The following is an 18,453-nucleotide window of genomic DNA, read 5'->3' as shown; positions in this document are numbered from 1 at the left end:
AAAAAATTAAAAGAAATGGTGAATTTTCATATCTTGCTCTCTTCAGGATGTCTTTCTGGAAAGTGTGTTTTAAACAAGCTGAAATAAATTTGCAGGCAGTTGAGTGAAAATTAGTGGTTTGTGATGTGTGTGGTCTTTCTGGTAGCTAAACACCAGATACGGAAGATGCAATGTGAAACTGATTTTTAATTTTTTTTCACTTCTGAAGACCTCTGCAAGAAAACCCAAAAGTAAGGATAAAAACTTTCTTTGGGGCTGCTTATTACAGACCATAAAAGAGTGAGTGAAAATTCATTCAGGCAGACGTTTACATTCACAGTGGAAATGCTGATAGATTTACAACAATAAAAGTCTTTTCTGTCCTTTGTGAACATCCCAAAATCTGATGTGACAGCTTTTTTACTTTCCTTGTAGTTTAGGCATATCACTTACTCTCTTTGATCACATATATTAACTTCTTTAATTTTTTTTTTACTGCAAACAGTGAGCTTTGTCGTATATTTTTGTAGGACATACGGAAGATAGAAAATTGGTATCTAATGAGTTTGATACAACATGGTACAAAAATTAACTTTTGCTTCATAGTCTTAATCAAGATGAGAATATTTCTCAGTACTTGGTGAAGAGATTATGTGTTTTAGTACTCTTTAACCCTCTCTCTAATGAAGAGATTGATTGTCAAGCTATTTGAGTCCTAAATATTCATTAAGCTGCATAAAATCAACCTAAGCAGTAATTTTCTTTTGCTCTGTTTCTTTTTGGATTTTGCATGTTGACAAAAATAATTTTGTAAAAGCCTTTAATGAAGTCAGAAGTATTACAGATAATGAATCAGAGTGATATGAATATGAAACATTAGTGAGCTGCATTAGATACTCAGCTTCTTAATCATTCAGGTATGACAGCTACACAAAACAGTAATAAAGTTGGATAATACAGATGGTAACACTGCATAACACATTTGTATATAACCTTTGCTTTTGACCTGCAGGAGAATCCCAATCCCCACATAGCATTCCAGAAAGTGCCACGGCCCACGGAGGGCTCCCACTTGCGGGTTCACATCCTTCCTTTCCCCCGGATCAATGAGTGCCGAGTGCAGGAGCTCCTGCAGGAAGGCCTCTCAAGGAGTCAGGGTGCCCCCCCTGCCACCCGGGGGGACAAGAAGTGTGTCGTTCCAGCGGGTCCCCCTGTTGGTATGTGTACTTCTTCCCTGACTTACCTACTTGTCCTCTTGTCTCATGAACTGAATATAAAATTAGCATGGCTGCAAATGTGTTGCTCCCAAATTCACGTTAATACTGAATTTTTAGTGATGTTGGTAAACTTTAGTACATAGACTTGTCAGTTTGCCTTTGCAATTTTGTCAGCCTTTACTAAGAAGTCAAATATCCAGAGTGGCATGATTACTAACAACAAAAAAGGATTTGATCTGAGTTAGAGTGAACTATTAAATTAGATATTGTCTACTCATCTAGGTTTGATGAATATCACTGTAGGTTACTTGTAGGACTGGCTGAACCATGCTTTGAACTGTTAGGGTTTCTCCTTTGACATTAGTGAAGACATGTAAATTACATGAAAAAGGCAAGGAACAAACATATCATCTGTCTCAAAATAAATATACCTATATTTAAATATAATGAGCAGATGTAGACATTGTAGGCCTGTCAATTTCATTTTAATGCCAGACTAATGACTATTAGTCATAGTCATATTCATTGATGTGAATGATGGCATAAACAAGTGTGTTTAGTAAACTTGCATGACACATGAAGCTGAGCAGAGCTTGCAAAAGTTTTGAAGGATGAGGTTAGAATTCAAATCAGTCTTGAAAACTTAGAAATCTAGTCTCTGAATTTTGTCCTTGTCTGCTGCCTTTCTTCAGATAAGGTATTGCATGGGCATGATCAGCTGACTAGGCAACAGTCCTTCAGAAACTAATTTGGGAATTATAATGATCATAGGGCAAACATGACCCAACTGTATCAAGCTGTTGCAAAAAAAGACAAACATCTTAGTTGCATGTATAAACAGGAGTGCAGTCAGTGAACCCCATGGAGAAATCCTTTCGTTGTACTCAGTAAGACCTCAGCTGGACTGTTTGTATCCATTTTTGGGCACTAGAAGACTGTCTCCATTTTTGGTTCTGTTGGAGGGAGTCCAGAAGCAAGCAACAAGAATGACCAGTGGTCTGGAGAATGTGACCTAGAAGAAAAGATGGAGGATTGTTTAGACTGAAAAACAGAAGGCTGAGGGAACACATATTAGCAGCCTTCAATTACTTAAGAGGCTGTTAAAAGAAAGGGAGTAATCTGTAGTGATAAGAAATAATGGGTTTAATTGCAGCACAAAAGTAGAGTTATTTGTCTGGAAAAACTTGGTAAAATAAGAATTGTGAGACATTTGAACTGATTTCTTGTGAAGCCATGGAGTCTCTGTTATCACGGAACTTTGGGAACATATTAGACAAACATGAGAAGTAACATAAATACAGTTGATCCTGTCTAGGGACAGTAAGATGAACTGGATGGCCTCTTGAGGCCCGTTGTAGGCCTGTTTCTCTTTGAGTTTACTAGGAAGAGGATGAACTCTCTTCACCTGCCTTTGCTGTTGACTGTTGGTTTGGTTTTGGTTTTTTCCCCTCAAGGAACAGCTCTCAAACTCATACTCCCTGCTGTCCTGTGTGTCAAAATCTTGGTTATTGGAGCTCATTATTATCTACAAGAAGGGCATATTCTGCGTTTATATTCTATTTATTTGATACCAAAGAGGAAAACAGTATGTTAGCTGTTTCATTCTGAATTCTCTCAAAAATTCAGAGCTACACACTGCATTCAGAAGATAATCTTTAGATACCAGCAAATTGGAGTCTAGGTATGAGAACAGGTCTGTCACAAAATTCTTGCCATGGCCAATAATTCTCTAGGAAATTCTGTAGGAAATTTCATGAATTCTCTAGGAAAAAATAGTTATTGACTGCTACAAAATATGCAAGGCTACGTAGTTCACTGCAGAACACACATGGGTATATAAATATATATTCATTATAATTTGTATTTATATATTTCATTAGTATGTTAGAGGTTGGAATGTCTTTGTGTCTGTATGATACAAATAGAACAAGTAGTAAAGAAAATCAACTGCCATAGTTAAAATTCGGAGCATTCTTTTCTTCAGATAGTATAGGGAAACCAAAGACTTAGGATCTTATGTTCCCACCTGTGTATGCCTACTAATGGTATTTACTTAACAGACCGAAATGGAGGGCACACTTTTTTCTTTACTTTTTTTTTTTTTTTTTTTTTTTTAATTTTATTTTAAAAGAACTTTCAGGTCTTTGTGTCTTTTGCAGAAGACATTTCACAGATGTATATTCTTCTTTTTCTTTGTTAGTTTCCATAATGGAAAAAGGAAGCACGGTTTTCAACAGTGCACAAAGGCTGGAAGTTGTCAGAAATTGTATCTCATTCATTTTTGAAAATAAATTTTTGGAGACTGAAAAGGTAATAAAATGAATTTTTAACTTTCCCAAATAAGCCTGTTCTGTTAATGAGCAAAAGGAGGCTGACCTTGTCACAAAGTACATTTTGAAGTCTTGTTTCAAATACTAATGATTATTTTAACCATTTAAATGAATGAAGTAAGCAGTAAAACTAGTTATATAAATGCAATACTGTGTGTAGTATGAGGCTAATGGATTTGAAAATCTGTTTGTAATACTACATACTACACAGGTATGTTGAAGCTGGTTTTGTGCTTTATGTTACCATTATAAATAGTATTGTCCACATATTTTTTTTTTTTAAAGCAGTGTATTACTCTAGCAGTATTGACTGTGAGGAGTGCAAACAAAAGACATACACAGACATTTCAGTGTTTGCCAGCTAATGCTCTTTTGAAATTTTCAGTACAGTAAGTGTTGGTAGTTTTAAAGATCAGTAATTTTATAGAACTCAGAGATGAATGTAAATATTTGCCATGTCTGTCTTTACTTAAATGTACTAGTGAGTTGTCATCCTTGACATGCTTAGTTTTTCAAATTAAAAAGTTGCCAGATTTTATAGATTCTGTTCATAGAGTTTTCAATTATTTATTCTAGAACCTACACTGAAATCTAATTCTACATATGAAAATGACTGTAAAATAATTTTAAGCACTTTTTTAATATTTCTCAGAGAAGTATCACCCATGCATCTCTGGGGCTATGCAGCTCAATAAGAAAATGGGTGGGTTTGATTTACAAGTTATATTATGGAAATGCATATGGGAGAAGTTCTGATAAAATATGTAGCTCTTTTTAAAGAGTTTTGATGCATGTGTAATACAGTAGTATTTAACCTTTTTTTAAATTACAGGCACACAGAAAAATTCAGTAAATTTTTTGTCCCCCTGCATGGTAAATTTGTCCTTAGATAAGACAATAGGCTGCCTTTTCTTATTTATCTGTTAACACCCATTAAATATAGTCTAGAGGGCCACAGTTGATAATCACCGATGTAGCACTTGCTGTATCTTTAAAACATTGGCATAAATATTCTATTGGCACTGTTTTAGGGTAAACTGCGTAACAGTCTTGTGGCCTCATTGCTATGAGAGGTATGCCACTTCTAAAACCATTTGTCATTCACTGCTTATCAAAAAACAAGCTGGTTGGCCTTGATGTCCTAACTCGAGGCCTGTCCTGGCTGGTACAGAATAGAGCACTTGCTTTCATGCACAGTAATCCATTTCTGATTTCACATCCACTCGACGCCTGTCTGTATTCAATAATTTCTATTTGCAGATGTAGGTGAGAAATGCTGTTTAATGCATTTGAAAAAAAATTGGGAAGAATTTACTACTTAATGACTCCAGCTAAATCAACCATTGTGTGAAAATGTGATATTCAAGCTAATAAGTCATTTCCAAAGTTATTCTTTAATATATTGTCACTTGGAGTTTCTTAATAAAGAATTAATGATATTCAGTATGAATGGTGCCATTCAATTTCATTTTCATAAAGGTAGATTTTCTTCTCTTCAGACCCTGCCTGCAGCTCTGAGAGCCCTAAAGGGAAAGGCAGCTCGACACTGCCTGACACAGGAGTTAGGCTTGCATGTTAAACAAAATCGAGCAATACTGGACCATCAACAGTTCGACTACATTGTGCGAATGATGAACTGTGCTTTGCAGGTACAATGTGTGAAGGTTTTGTTCTTTGGTTGTCTTTGTTTTGTTATTACGATAAGCAAAAAATTGTTTAGAATGATGTGGAAAAGCGAAATCCAATTATAGGACAGTGTTATACTTACAGTGATGTGGCAGAAACTACTTGACAGTGGACTTAAGATATTTAAGATATTAGGCAGGTCGATACAGATCTGCTTGATACGAAAACCAGAAAGAAAACTCTTTCCATTATTAACAATGTAGATGTAACTTAGTTTTTTTAAGTATTGAAGTGATTTATCTTAATGGCTTGGAGTAATTTCTTAATGAACGGGTGTTAGGTTTTCCAGGTCATTTTCTACTTTGACCTCCTGAAGTGTGTATTACCCACTGCTCAGTTAAAAAAAAACCTCTGAAGTTTGTCCTCTTTGTGATCACAAGCATGAACGTATTTCAAGAACAAAGCATACCTTCTGCTTCCATGGTTCATGGTTGTAGTTCTACTTGTCACGGTGACATCTTAGTTTGTCAGAGACTCACTGAAGGTGTTTGGAGTTCATCTATTAAGTTACACTACTGATAAATAATTTTGTGCTGAAAAAGCATCAACATATGGTGGCAGCTGCCTACAACAGTAAACTATATAGATGACTTCTTTTGACTTTCATTTGAATAATTGTTTTGGTTTAGCTTAACTTGTTTGCAGTTCATTGTCAGAAATATTTTATGGACATCCGTGTTTTCAGTCTGATATCTGAGAATGCAGTAGTATTTTTTTTAATTTATAATGTGATCACATTTGGTTGCAATTTGCCTCTTGTTACCCGTAAGTTATTGTATCAACTTAGCGATTTGAGACATTGGTATTTTAAACCCACTCTCCTCTAACCTAAAAACCGCTGAAATTATTTTGCAGAAGTTTGTTGACCCATATTTTTAAAAAGGTGACTGCTAAATACAGCTTTCATGTAAGTATAGATATAAATTAACACTGACTGAACAAATGCTACCTCAGGTCACTATCAAATGTAAGATTTGTTGTCTGTTGTATTTCTTGTTTGTTCACAGTAGATGTTTTTCTACTGTTTGGAACAAAATTCAACTTTGCTGGAGCAGTGGTTTTGGAGTAAAATTACTTGCAGTTAGCAGATGATAACTGAAGTCAGCTGGCTGAAATTGTATGGCATGTACCAGAATGTCCCTTTTTTTGGCACAACCATTGGCCTTTTCCAAGTTTTAACTTCAGTTTTGCTTCGAACTTGGAGGCTATCTGTGAAACTGTACTTCTCTGCCCAATGACCAATGGAATACTGACGTGCTGTGTTAGAAATATCCTTTCAAACCAGAAAGCAGGATTGTCTAGATGTCGTTTCTACTTTTTTGATTGTTTGTGGGATTAAAAACTCAAGATATTTTTAGACAATAGGAACAAAATACCCATCCCCTTTATTTGCCGTATCTTAGTACAAAACAGATGGCAGAAGAAAATGGGAAGTTGAGGATATTTCCTATGCTGAGGAAAGAAATACTGACATCACCTTTTAATGAAGCAATAAAATCCAATTTTTCTCCAGGAGAAAAATATTGGTTTTCTTTCCAGTGATTTGAAGACCCAAAAAGGATCTTAATGTTCATAGAAATGAATGTGTCTGAAGTATTCCTGAAGTCAAAATAGAACAGGGTTTGGTTGTTTTGTGTTTGTTTTTTGGTTTTTGGTGGGTTGGTTTTTTTTGTTGTTGTCGTTTGGGTTTTTTTGTGGGGGTTTTTTGTGGGGTTTTTTTTGTTTGGTTTTTTTTTGGGGGAGGTGTTTTGTTTTGTTTTTTCAACAAAACTAGTGAATATAACTCAAATCATGCAGAGGAAACAGATCAAGTAAGGAGGCACAGTTTTTATGCTTTTTTCACCCCAACAGTATTTTCATATCTGTGAAAGTATAAGATGGAAATTTCAATTTCTTAGATGTCAGCTTGGCCAATATGAAAACATCTGAACTCCTGACACTGGGCAGCTAGTTAGAAGCAAGTATTTAGAACATATACTTTTATGGTGTATGAAATGATTTATTAAGTTATGAGCATGATCTATTAAGATAAAAAGATGATTTATAATTTGTCTGTCCACTTTGTTCAACTGTATTATTTGGAACGATATGTAAATTGTGACATTTTGGAGCTTCCCTGTATCAGAAAAAATTACATTATCCACAAGTTAAGTTTGCCCTTGCTGCAGTGGGACTCAGCATGTCAGCATTTTGCTGTAAAGACAAGACTTCTGTTAGTTGCAGGTCATAAGACCAAGTCATTTAAACAGTGTCTGTTAAAAAGATACAAAAATCTAATTAAAGCAATGCGGTCTTAGCTGGAGATGTGTTCAAGCTTTAAGGAAATACCACATTAATTACGATGGGGTTTTTGGGGGAGAGTCAGCCTGCAGTACTGCTTTAAGACCTTGCTGAACTATTGGAGTTGTAGAAACTGTCTCAGTCATACCACTGAACATCTCACCACAGATTTTTCTGTTAATGTTATTTCATGTTCTGTTGGCTTCCATAAAATACAAACTAAACTATTGCTGTGGCCAGGAGGCATATAGCAGCTGATATAAAAGCTGAGAGGAAGGGAAGGCACCAGGCAGAGTTGATAGGTTGGGCAGAGCCTTGGCTCTCTACTGTATGTGCTGGGTTGATCTGGCGTGTGTGTGCCTGATGGTTTTCCCTGGGAAATACCAGTCTTTGCTGGCTCACTTGCTCATGTGGATAGGAAACCTGATGCTCCCCAGCCACCAAACCTCTGCTACTGATAATGTGAATTGTTACAAACCATAGTATTTCAAGAGATATAGGTTGACCATTTCTGAAAAGCGTCTTTTGAAAAAGAAACTACATTATTGTCATGTACTGAATTCTTCGTCTTACTGGGAACAGTGCCACAATATTACAAAACCAGGAAGATTGCATTCTGCAAGTTTATTGCAGATCCCTCTGTTACTATTCAAGATTTTCCTGGGTGTTCAGTGTTAGGTTTTTTTCTTTTAATAGAATTTATTCTCTTGTTTTACTAGCGTCCATAAAAATAAAGGTTACATGCTTTTTTAGAGCTTCCGTACAGTTGTTTTAAAGATGAAGAGCAGTATGTTAGCAAAACGTTAGCAATAATCCCACAATGCATATTGTGGCTGGTATCGTTGTACCTGGTGAGACGTGTCTGCTACCACACTGCTTCAGAATAGATTAAGGAAGAGGAATAAAATACTCATTCCGTTGCTTCAGGATAATAGCTGCTTTATTTCAGCAAAAAATTACTTAGTCTGTATTTCCCTAAGTGTCCGATCTCTAGCCATTTTGCAACTGGAAGGAAGGGAGAATGGTATCTTACTGATTTTTCTAGAGATGGCAAAACTTGGGCTTATGGGATCTCTGGTGTTTATCAGCTTGAGTCTCTCAGTCCAATAGTGGCATTCTTTTGAACTGTTGTTCATTAGGCTGTTTACAGTCAGGAGGTAATGGGCAGGACCTCACTGTAAATTTTTGATAGGCTTATGATCTGAGGAATAGTACAATAGAGTTTCTTATTGTTCTGCCATATTTAGTAGATAGGCAGCTGCATGTCAAGCCTTGTGGTAGACTTTAGGTGGCTTTACAAATACAGTTAAGGCAATTCATGATACAGTAAGTCAATATTGAAGTGTTAAAAACATGTTTCACTGTGTCTCTTCATGTCTGGGAAGTACTGCTGCTGAAATGAAAATGAAAAGTATTTCTGATTGTTCTTAGTAGCAGGAAGATGAAAATTATATGGAGATTGTATTGCTCATTGATTAAAGCAGATGTCTTCTGATGAGGGCAGTTAAATCCCCAGTTGTTTGCTTTTATCTCTGCTAGGAGTTGTCATCTGCCGCTTGCCAAAAACTTTATTGTCATGGCCTAAATAAGAATTTTTCCCCTGACAAATCACATAATCTGACAAGCAGTTAAATCAGCCTGTATTACAGTATTGATTAGTATCTGTGATAGCAAAGCAAAAGCATTATGTTCTGTTCCATATGTTATATAACTAAAATTACTGTTAAAAACCATCTACAGTGTTGCAAAAGCTTAATATATTAATTGACAATTTATGCATACAGATGGCACTGTAATGAGAAAAAGGTGAAATTACTTCTCTAGAAACTCTTTCCATCATGTTTGCTACCTGCTGCTGTGTTTACATCAGAATAATTTGCAATTACACAAAAATTCCTATTTTAAAAGTTTTTTTCTCTTTAATTTTCTATAATGTACTGCTTTTCTCTGACATTTCAGAAAAGGCTACTTAACATTTTTACAACTAAGAAGCCTATTTTTTACCAGAGAAACATTTGTTCTATATAATTATATTTCTAGCAGCACATTGGATCCTTAATACTCATTAAGAAGTAATAGCAAAACCAATCTCAAGGCTCAATTTGCATACTTCTCCATTAATTTCTTAGAAACAATATGACTTGTCCAGATTTTCAATTGTCTCTGACTTTCTTCTGGCAGCACCAAGTGAACTCATATTTTGAAACGTAGTAGCACTTGGTTTGATAATGTGGCAGTAAAGGCAAAAAGAGGGATGAAGATGGTAACTTCTCCCATTGTGTAGGTGGAGAGTACTTGATAAAAAAATATTCTAAACAACTTGCATCAAATAACAGTAACAGTAAGGCTTTCTAACAGAAAAAGAAAAAAATATGGGGAAAGATTCTATTCTGAGGACTATGAACTAGCTTCCTTTGGCAGTTGGGACAGATAAAACTTTTCATATAAACAGAAAAACTCCAAACCTACAATGTTGCAATATCACATTGCCTCTGTAAGATGTCACTAGTATTGCCTAACTTTGTATTAATGCTGTGGCAAATATGGGTCAAATTGGAAAACACGTGTGCCCCAGACATCTGGAGTACTTAATCTAAGTGTGGTTAGAGTGGGAATAAGGTGCATAAAACTGTTAAATGCATAAATGCTTTCAAAATTATTTTCTGTAGCTGTAGGAAAGGGGTAGGGTCTTCTAATGATGTGATTTCATCTGACAGCCCACAAAGTCATGAAAGCTGTTTTAAGACCAGTTTCACATCTGTGAGAATATGTGGTGTTGTAGACAAATTATTAAACGTTTTAGTGCTTTAGATAGTTTCTAATAGATCTCTAGGGCTTTCCTTACTGGCAATAAGCAGATGTTCATCTTTCAAATAGAGTATACTGAGTATTCTAAAAGTATACTTACAGTATACAGTATAAGAAACAACTGTAGGAAGTCTTAGTAGCAGCCAGAGCAAAATGAAAAATTTAACCTGTATTAGGTTACAACAAAGGTATATCTGGGCCAGCATCTGTTCTCCAGCAATTGCCAAAAGCAGACTAAAAATATTACTGGTTAATTATGCCTGTAAAATTTTGCCTGTGACTCTTCTGTATCAGTTTGGTCTTATAAGGGTCTCTTTCTGGCACTTACTATACAATCTGTGGAGAAAAAAAACTTTAATATGCAAAATTAAAACCAGTGGCATTCTGTAATTAATATTCAATTTATTTTTCTTATGCAAATAACTGTTGTATTATGTTCTGCCACCAGATAAAGTTTAAAAATTGTCAGTTCTCAGAATTCAGAGATTTGCAAATACTGTCCAGTAACAAGAAATATTTTATTACTCCTGAGAGAAAATAAGCCGTATGTGTATGTGTCATACAATTCAAATTCTTGGCAATATAAAGGTTAAATGAACTAGCATTTCTCATATTTTATGTAGAAAACTATGTTGCTAAATGTCTTTATTTTGGAGGCTTATAGTAGATTTCTCTCCTTTCAGACTTTTTTTTCATGGCCTGCCTTTTGTTACTCAGTTTGACTTCCATTCTTGCAAGTAAAAACTGTCAGAGTAATGTTTGAACAGTGGTAATATTTGAAAGTATTTTAAGGTCTTTTAGAAAATAGAAAATACATGATTAAGAGAAGTCACTGTAGTTTAACAGGGCCATACTTAATTCTATTAGTTTAGCAGTTATTAACAATTTGATCTTTTTCGTCCTGTTAGATGTAGTTATGATATTATTTAAGTGAAAGAATGGAGATTCCAGTGTTTAACGCTTGGACTTTAAACTTCCAGATTTAATCCCATATTGTCACAACAGGCACAATCGTATAGTTTCTGTGGTCCATGGTTTATTACCCAAAAAGTAGAAATAACAAGGGTTTTTTCCATCCTGCTGACTTTTCAGGGGTTCACCTGTAGTGTTCTGGACTTAATAAAAGAAGCTGCTATTTCTGAATCTTTCTGGTGGCCTTTCTCATCCCCAAGAAATTGCAAGATACTAGAATGTCGTTGCACATGGCTGAACTGATGGTGCTTACATAATTTTCTCTAGGTAAAAAAAAAGGAAGTACATTGTCAAAGGTTGTATTGCTGATCTGTGTTTATTTTTCCTTCTTTGCTCTGAGGAGCACACTGTTGTAGTCACCCCATCTCATTGGATGGCCCCACAGCCCATGAAAAGTCCATTCACAGGCATATTTTTATGAAATCCAGAAAACAGAGTTTCTTTATGGGATTGCCCATGTACTTATTCATGAAGTAGGTATGTGCATGCTGCTGTCACTGAATATTGCAGACTTTTTAGCTTTATTACTGCTGCTAGAAGACCAGTCCACAGTTACCTACTTTGCAGGTATCAAGGGAGATGACCATCTCGCATAGCAGTAGCCATTCTTTATTTGGCTTTGACTCTCCATGTGGAGGCAGTGTCCAAGTAATGCCTTTTTGCATCACATGGGGAGTTTTGTTTGTGCAGTGATCTTCCCAGAGTTGTCTGGGTCATTCTGCATGTATGTCCAGGTACCAAGGTGTTTGTCTCAAGCCAAGTTAAAGTGCCTCTGCGGTTTTAGTGAGGAATTTCTTTGATGACTAGGCAGCAGAAAACCATAGCTGCTTTTCATGGTGGTGCTGTGCCAGTGGAGATGTTCAGAAATGAGCCTGGGCATTTCTTAAGTTGCCGTTTCCGGGCAGGTTTCAGAGACCCTACTTCTGTTAATCTGAAAGTGTTTGTGACTTTTGCTTGGACCTATCCTCCGTAATTATTGCATAAGACTGTTATTTTAAGAAAGGAAAAAAGAGGCATTAGCAGTAATGAGTCCCATGACATGCTGTCCATACCTACATCTGCCTTCAGCCTCCCTCTCTCAGCTGCTCACCAAAATGTGTTCACGTACTTCCTCCTCCCCTCTGTGTATGTATGTATGCATGTGCATACATGAGGCACAAGGGTGATACAGATATCTATGGCTGCTATAATAGAGAAATATATATACACAGATGCACATAAACTTGGTAGTAACGTAGAAGTTAAAATAATCTGCAAGTCCCGCCATGATCACAGCCTGTTCACAGTATGAATGAATGCGCATCTCGAATATGCATCTCGAGTGCTCTGGTTGCAGGGAATCCCTTGGTTCACCCCAGGTTTCTTGCTGCTAACATGTAGACGTATCAAAAATGCCAGAATAAGTATGTGATAGTACCCTCCTTTCTGTTGATATAACTTGCCATAGATATAATTTGTTTTCTAGGCTGCAGGCTGTGGGGATATTGATTATCCCTTTGTTATATTTCTGTGCAGTTAGCAGAGAAGGATTCAGCCTTGTTTTGAGGGTCTCTGCTTAATATTCTATTACAATTGTCAAATGATAGTGGGGTGTTGCGTTTAATACAAGAATAAGCAGGAATACACATGAGCAGCAGTGCCACGGCCTCCTTTGGCTGGTTGCAGCTGTGGGGCCCACAGTGGGGCTGTGGTGACCAGCCCAGGGCACCCACAGCCTCGTTCTTGCCCTCACTGAGGCACGGCATGGTGGAAACCAAAGCCCTTGAAGCAAACCAGCAGCAGCAAAAATAGGTGTGTTAAAAGCTGTGATGATTTTGAAGAGCTTTTAGCATATTTTAGCAGATTTTACATGGCATTTACATAGCAATGTAGGCGTTTTAGGAAAAAAAAGTAAAAATAGTGTATGGTGTCCAAACTGCAGACACAGCTGGTCTGTGTCTGGGCTACGTTGATTTCAGTCAGGTCATATCTGACTTACAAATAGATAAATAAAAACGTGATACCCTTGTGGACACAAATGTAAGCTCTAGAGCATTAGACACTAAATGAGGGTGTCACAGCAAGTAGTTCCCAGGCAGGGATAAGGAGAGTGGTGCAACCCCCTCATCCCGGTTGGCTCTCTGGGGCATTTGTCAGCTAGAGCACTCTGTAGTCTTAATGGATGTCTTCATCTTTTTGGGGCCTTTTGGGCGTTTGTTCAATCCTCCTATATTTGCTGTTCATGCAAGGCATGCTCGCGTGTGTTTGCTCACACATAGGTACCTGATTGAAACCGTGTAGCTTCTTGGAGCATTGGTGTGGTAGGCTCTGACTGCTGTGAAGTGTTCATTACTGTTAATTGTGGCCTTGTGGTTGCCAAGTGTTCCTAATAACTCCGTGTTCTAAATATTTTTGGTCGTCTTGATGAAAAGCAGACGTGTGCTTGTAAGCTACTCACTGCTGTAAATAAAACAAGTCTGTTTTAGGAATTGTGTTATACTGCTGTGTAGTTGCTCTCTAGTGGGCCTCTGAAAGAGGTGGACTGATGAAAGGTAGTGAAAAGGAAAAAAAACCCAAAGAGTCTTTGATGTTTGAAATTATTGCTAATAGAATAAGTTATATAAAACTAGTGACTTCTGTTCTTAGAAGTTTTATATCTAACAAAAATATGGAAGGAACACGTGCAATTTTGTTATTTTAAATTTTATGTATGTGTATAATGTGTATTTCAATACAGCTATCTAATTCCATATAGATGTGTGTGTAACACTGTTAGGTATGTTTACGTACGCTCCATCTGTATTGAGTGTCATTTTATGTATACAGTAAGTAACAGAATATTGTACAGCATTGATGTACTGTACCCACTCAGTGAACATAACTCTCTGGCCAGCCATATGCACATGTGTATTTAGTTTTAGTGCAGTTTTTATTACTAAAATGAAGGGGAAGAATTTGCCTGTCACTCTGGTCTTCCCACCCTGTGCTTTGCGCTTCGAATAATTAAACCGAGGTGTAGTAGAGCAGCTGAAGTGGAATGCTTCTCTGCTCTCTGAGCAAGGTGTGTGCTTCCTTGATCATTGGTGGTATTAACTTACTAGAAGAAACATGCCATATAGAAAACTAGTTTGTTGTTTCTATAAGGAATGTTATTAAGTGGTCTTTTAATGTTTTGTTTTGCAGGAATTTGCATAAAAGATGCCAGTGGGTGGCTGTAAGATCATAATCTTTTATTTATTTTTCACATACAGTCATTTCTAAAACAGAACATTGAAATACATTCAAAGTTTTCTAATCTTTTGGTTGCTATAATATTTGTATAACCTTTGGCTTAAACAGTTGAAATCTTGGCAGCTTGTGTTCAAAAAAATTGAAGTGTGATGTTGAGATACATAAAACACAGGCCAGTTCTGGGTTTTGTCAATTATTTTGTGTAAATTTTGACAAATGCTTTAATATGACAAACAAAAAATTGTGAACATATGTGGCATTTTAGAATGACTTTTTAAAGGGAAAATGCATAAGAATAGATTTCTATACAGATTTCTATACAGTAATAGACCTACATCTACTGTTACATAAATAGAAAGTGTGTGAAGTTATAGAACAAAACCAGAATAAAGGTGTAAACAAAAGAATGTTTGACAGTCTACAAGAGTTATAAAAAATTCTTGCAGGTCTTCACATTTATTTTCAGTATTATAGCCCAGATTTATGACTCACGTGAATTGTTTTTTAGGATGCATGGGAAAGCGCCATTGAAGTATGCTGTGGTGAAGATTGCTTTTAGTAATTCTCCGACTCTGTACACAGTCAGGGGGGCAGGCTTTGGTATCTAGTAGTCCGAAAAAGTATTTAAAAGTAACTTCTAATGTCTACAGATCAAAAATCAAACAAACAAAACCTGACCAAAAAAAAAAAAAGAAACCTCAAAATAAACCCAACGAAAAAACCCTCACCAACCCACTTTTCCTCTCTCCACCAATTCTTCAACTCTACACTTCAAAACTCCACTTGGGAGCTAGGAATTAAAATTTGAACTGCATGTTTAATGGTCTAAAATCTCACAATGTTTATGAGTGTACAAATAGAATTCATTTTCTATCTAGATTATTTGACCTTTGAGGATAACAGCAACTTATTTTGATAAAATTAATTCCTCTGCTCACTTGAGCACCTTGTAAAACCTTTGTTTTCAATCTTAATTGATTAAACATCACTTCAGAGAATACATATCCTTTCTTATACCTATATAAGTTGCATACAATTGGCATATAATATTCTCTATCCCTTCCAGGTGTATGAAATGAAGTATCTTGAGATCATCTCTTACTCTAACTGTAGGAATAACGATACACTTAAAATCAACCTGGATTAAGAGGATTCTGTGGTTTTCAGCACTTCTTTAGAAAATTAATCTCTTTCCCTGTTTGCATTATAATACTCTGTCTACCTCTGAACCATAGGCATCTGGATTTTATGTATTATACATTCCTTCAACACTACTGATGATTTTAATTCTCAACAAGTTTTCGTTTTTCTTCACTTTTAATACCTTAATGTAATTGCTAATATTTTCTATCTGTGTTTTCGTATAGTTTCAAGTCTCACAAAATCTGCTTCTATAAATATCATACATGCTCTGTCTTCCACTTGTGCAAGAACATTAGCATTGGTACAGTCTAGATTTCATGGATGGTACAAAATATGATGGTATCCACAACATGTTTCTAGATCAGTGTCTGACCTGTGTGCCAGCAGAAGCTGGGGTTCACAGCCTTAAACCAAGTAAAGTCTTTACTGAATGATTTTTTTTTGGTATTAGAACAGGCAAGACAAGTTGTTCTTTTAAACTTTTTTTTTTTGTAAGAAGAGGAGAAAATGTTAATGCAGGCAAAGCCAGTGGACTAAAACAGCCTTTAATTTATTGTTTTGGGCCAAATTCAAGATTCTAGACTATTGATTTCATTGGAATTTAGCCTGTTGTATTTGTGAAGTTAAAAGGTATAATCACTTTTGTAAAGAAAAGAAAAAAAAAGGAATATACTTATTTTAATGGACTGTTTTGGATCCTTGCCTTTGTCATTTGGGAATAGCTGAAATACTAACCATATGTGGTTCTGTTTAAAAGCCACAGGCCGCAACTACGGTTATGTTAACACAATTTGTTACTCAGCCTCTGAATCGCACATGTAAAAATCATAGACTTTGATCCTAACTTGATTATGATTGATGGCTGTTACCTTCCCGATCCTCTATCTGTGTAGCCTCCACCCTTACAGAGCTAGTTACCATGTAAAAAGTGTTCTGTGAAGAAAACTTAGCTGATGGTAGGCTTGGGGTTTTTCAGGTGCTTTCACAGCCTCTCAGGCAGTCAGTAGACCAGCAGTGTTGGATCAAAACATGAAAACTGTAACTACAGAGAGAATCCAAACCAGGATGCTGAGAGGTGTTACAAGATTCACTTCTTTCATTATTGATATTTTAGCAGAACTTTAACAAAGGGACTCAGACTGCCATATGCATTTTACACAAGCTCGTTGCAAAGAACTGCTTCATCATGATTTGGTATGTGTACCATACAAAAAAGATTGGAATTCTATTAATCTTGTCTAATTTCTAATTTCAAATTGAAGATATAACCTGTATATGAAAACAGTAGGCGTCAGAACTTATTAACTTAAAATCAGTCCAGCAAACCATAATTAACCATTCCAAACAATAATTATGTATTCATGAAAAATGGACTTATGGAAAGGTGAATGATCCTATCTGCAGTTTGCTCAGAGTGCCGTTGGCAGTATTCATTCCTGGCTTCAAATCTGGGAGCATTCTGTGCTTAAAGACGAGAATATACTAAAATATATGAGCATTCCGATTATCTCTTTTATACAGACATTCACTTTCTTCCATAGCCTACTTAAATTCATCTCCTCTGAGATCACCTAGGAATAATCAAAACTGTGGGGAGAACTGCTGATTCTTGGATACGTTTTTCCACAAGAGCATGCTAAAGATTGTTTCTGCAGCCAGAAATTTTCTGAATATTCCACAAACATTTTGAGGTTACATGTCGTCCATTTATTTTATTGATCACCGTAAGTATTATTTTTGGAGAAGGGGATTAGGGTTTGTTGGGGGGGAAATGACTTTATTTCTACATCAGCTTGAACCCTATAATATTTAACAAATTTACCAAAGTCAACATATTTTCTTGTTGCACATTGTTTGTGTGACAGTTTGAATTTTTTTGTTTCAGTTGTTGATAGTACACGCTCTTGGGAGCATGAAGAGGAACAAAGATGCTTGCTAGGAGAGAGAGGGACTATTACAGTGAATGTCATATGTTACCTCTTAGTCAAGGGACTATGTTCCATATTTTCCATCTTCACAAAAAAATTACGTCCCATACAAGTTTTCCTATCTAATTTTCAAAATTTGAAACATAATTATGTACTTAAAATAAAATGAACGAGGTGTAGCACAGTTCTCTGATCAGTAAGAAGAAGCTGATCTTAAAGGTTCTTGGGGGTAGTTGAAATTCTGGTGGAGCCTGTAATGTCCATGTTAGTGATGAGAAACATCTTTGGCTACTCAGGCAACAGTCTAGTAACAAAGAAATAATGATCAAATTAATTTTCAATGAAGTCATTTGAAGTCATAACCTAAGTACTTTCAAAATTCTCCAATAAAAGTTTTCTTGAAGAAATACTTTCAAAAACTTCGGAAAAAACTAAAACCAGCATTTGACAATGACTTTATTATCTAGTGCAGAAACCTTTAGCTTGTACCATACCACTGTAAAGCTTGGTTTTGTATGAAGGTGTAACTTTTTTAGAAATAAATCTGAAATACTTACTCAGAAATGAATTTTGGCTAGCAATGTGTGCAAGAACTATAGTGGCTGGCAGCATTCAAAATCCATATTATAAACAAGAACTGTTGATACATTTCTTTTCACAGTCAGCATGCAGCTTTCAGATCAGAACAGATGCCCCTTTGGAAGCAGCTAAAGCAATGTTTTCTGTGCTTTCTTGGTCTCCTTTTCATTCTTTTCTTTACTCTTTTCACTGTGTTTGGTAGTCATCCTTTGTCAGTCATTTTTTAGCAAATACTGTATATCTTGCATTTATTTTAATCATGACTCCATAATGATTTCGCCAACTTCCCTCCCCCTCCCCAACCGTAACAGAAAACTTTAC

At 36.0% G+C, this 18,453-nt stretch overlaps 1 protein-coding gene across 5 annotated transcripts in view; it reads left to right on the top strand.

Moving 5' to 3' along the window:
• The window catches only part of SBF2 (SET binding factor 2), a 305,339-nt gene that overhangs the window by 202,759 nt on the left and 84,127 nt on the right, over window positions 1-18,453 (top strand). For all 5 annotated transcript variants that reach the window (XM_030483971.1, XM_030483973.1, XM_030483974.1 and 2 more), the window contains exons 18-20: window positions 992-1,196; window positions 3,397-3,506; window positions 5,026-5,175. In XM_030483971.1, the coding sequence (XP_030339831.1) occupies window positions 992-1,196; window positions 3,397-3,506; window positions 5,026-5,175 (465 nt within the window). The remainder of the gene's footprint in view (window positions 1-991; window positions 1,197-3,396; window positions 3,507-5,025; window positions 5,176-18,453) is intronic.

The sequence above is a fragment of the Strigops habroptila genome, chromosome 4 (genome assembly GCF_004027225.2).
Source record: "Strigops habroptila isolate Jane chromosome 4, bStrHab1.2.pri, whole genome shotgun sequence".
Taxonomy (NCBI): domain Eukaryota; kingdom Metazoa; phylum Chordata; class Aves; order Psittaciformes; family Psittacidae; genus Strigops; species Strigops habroptila.
This window is presented reverse-complemented; position numbering and strand designations above follow the sequence as displayed.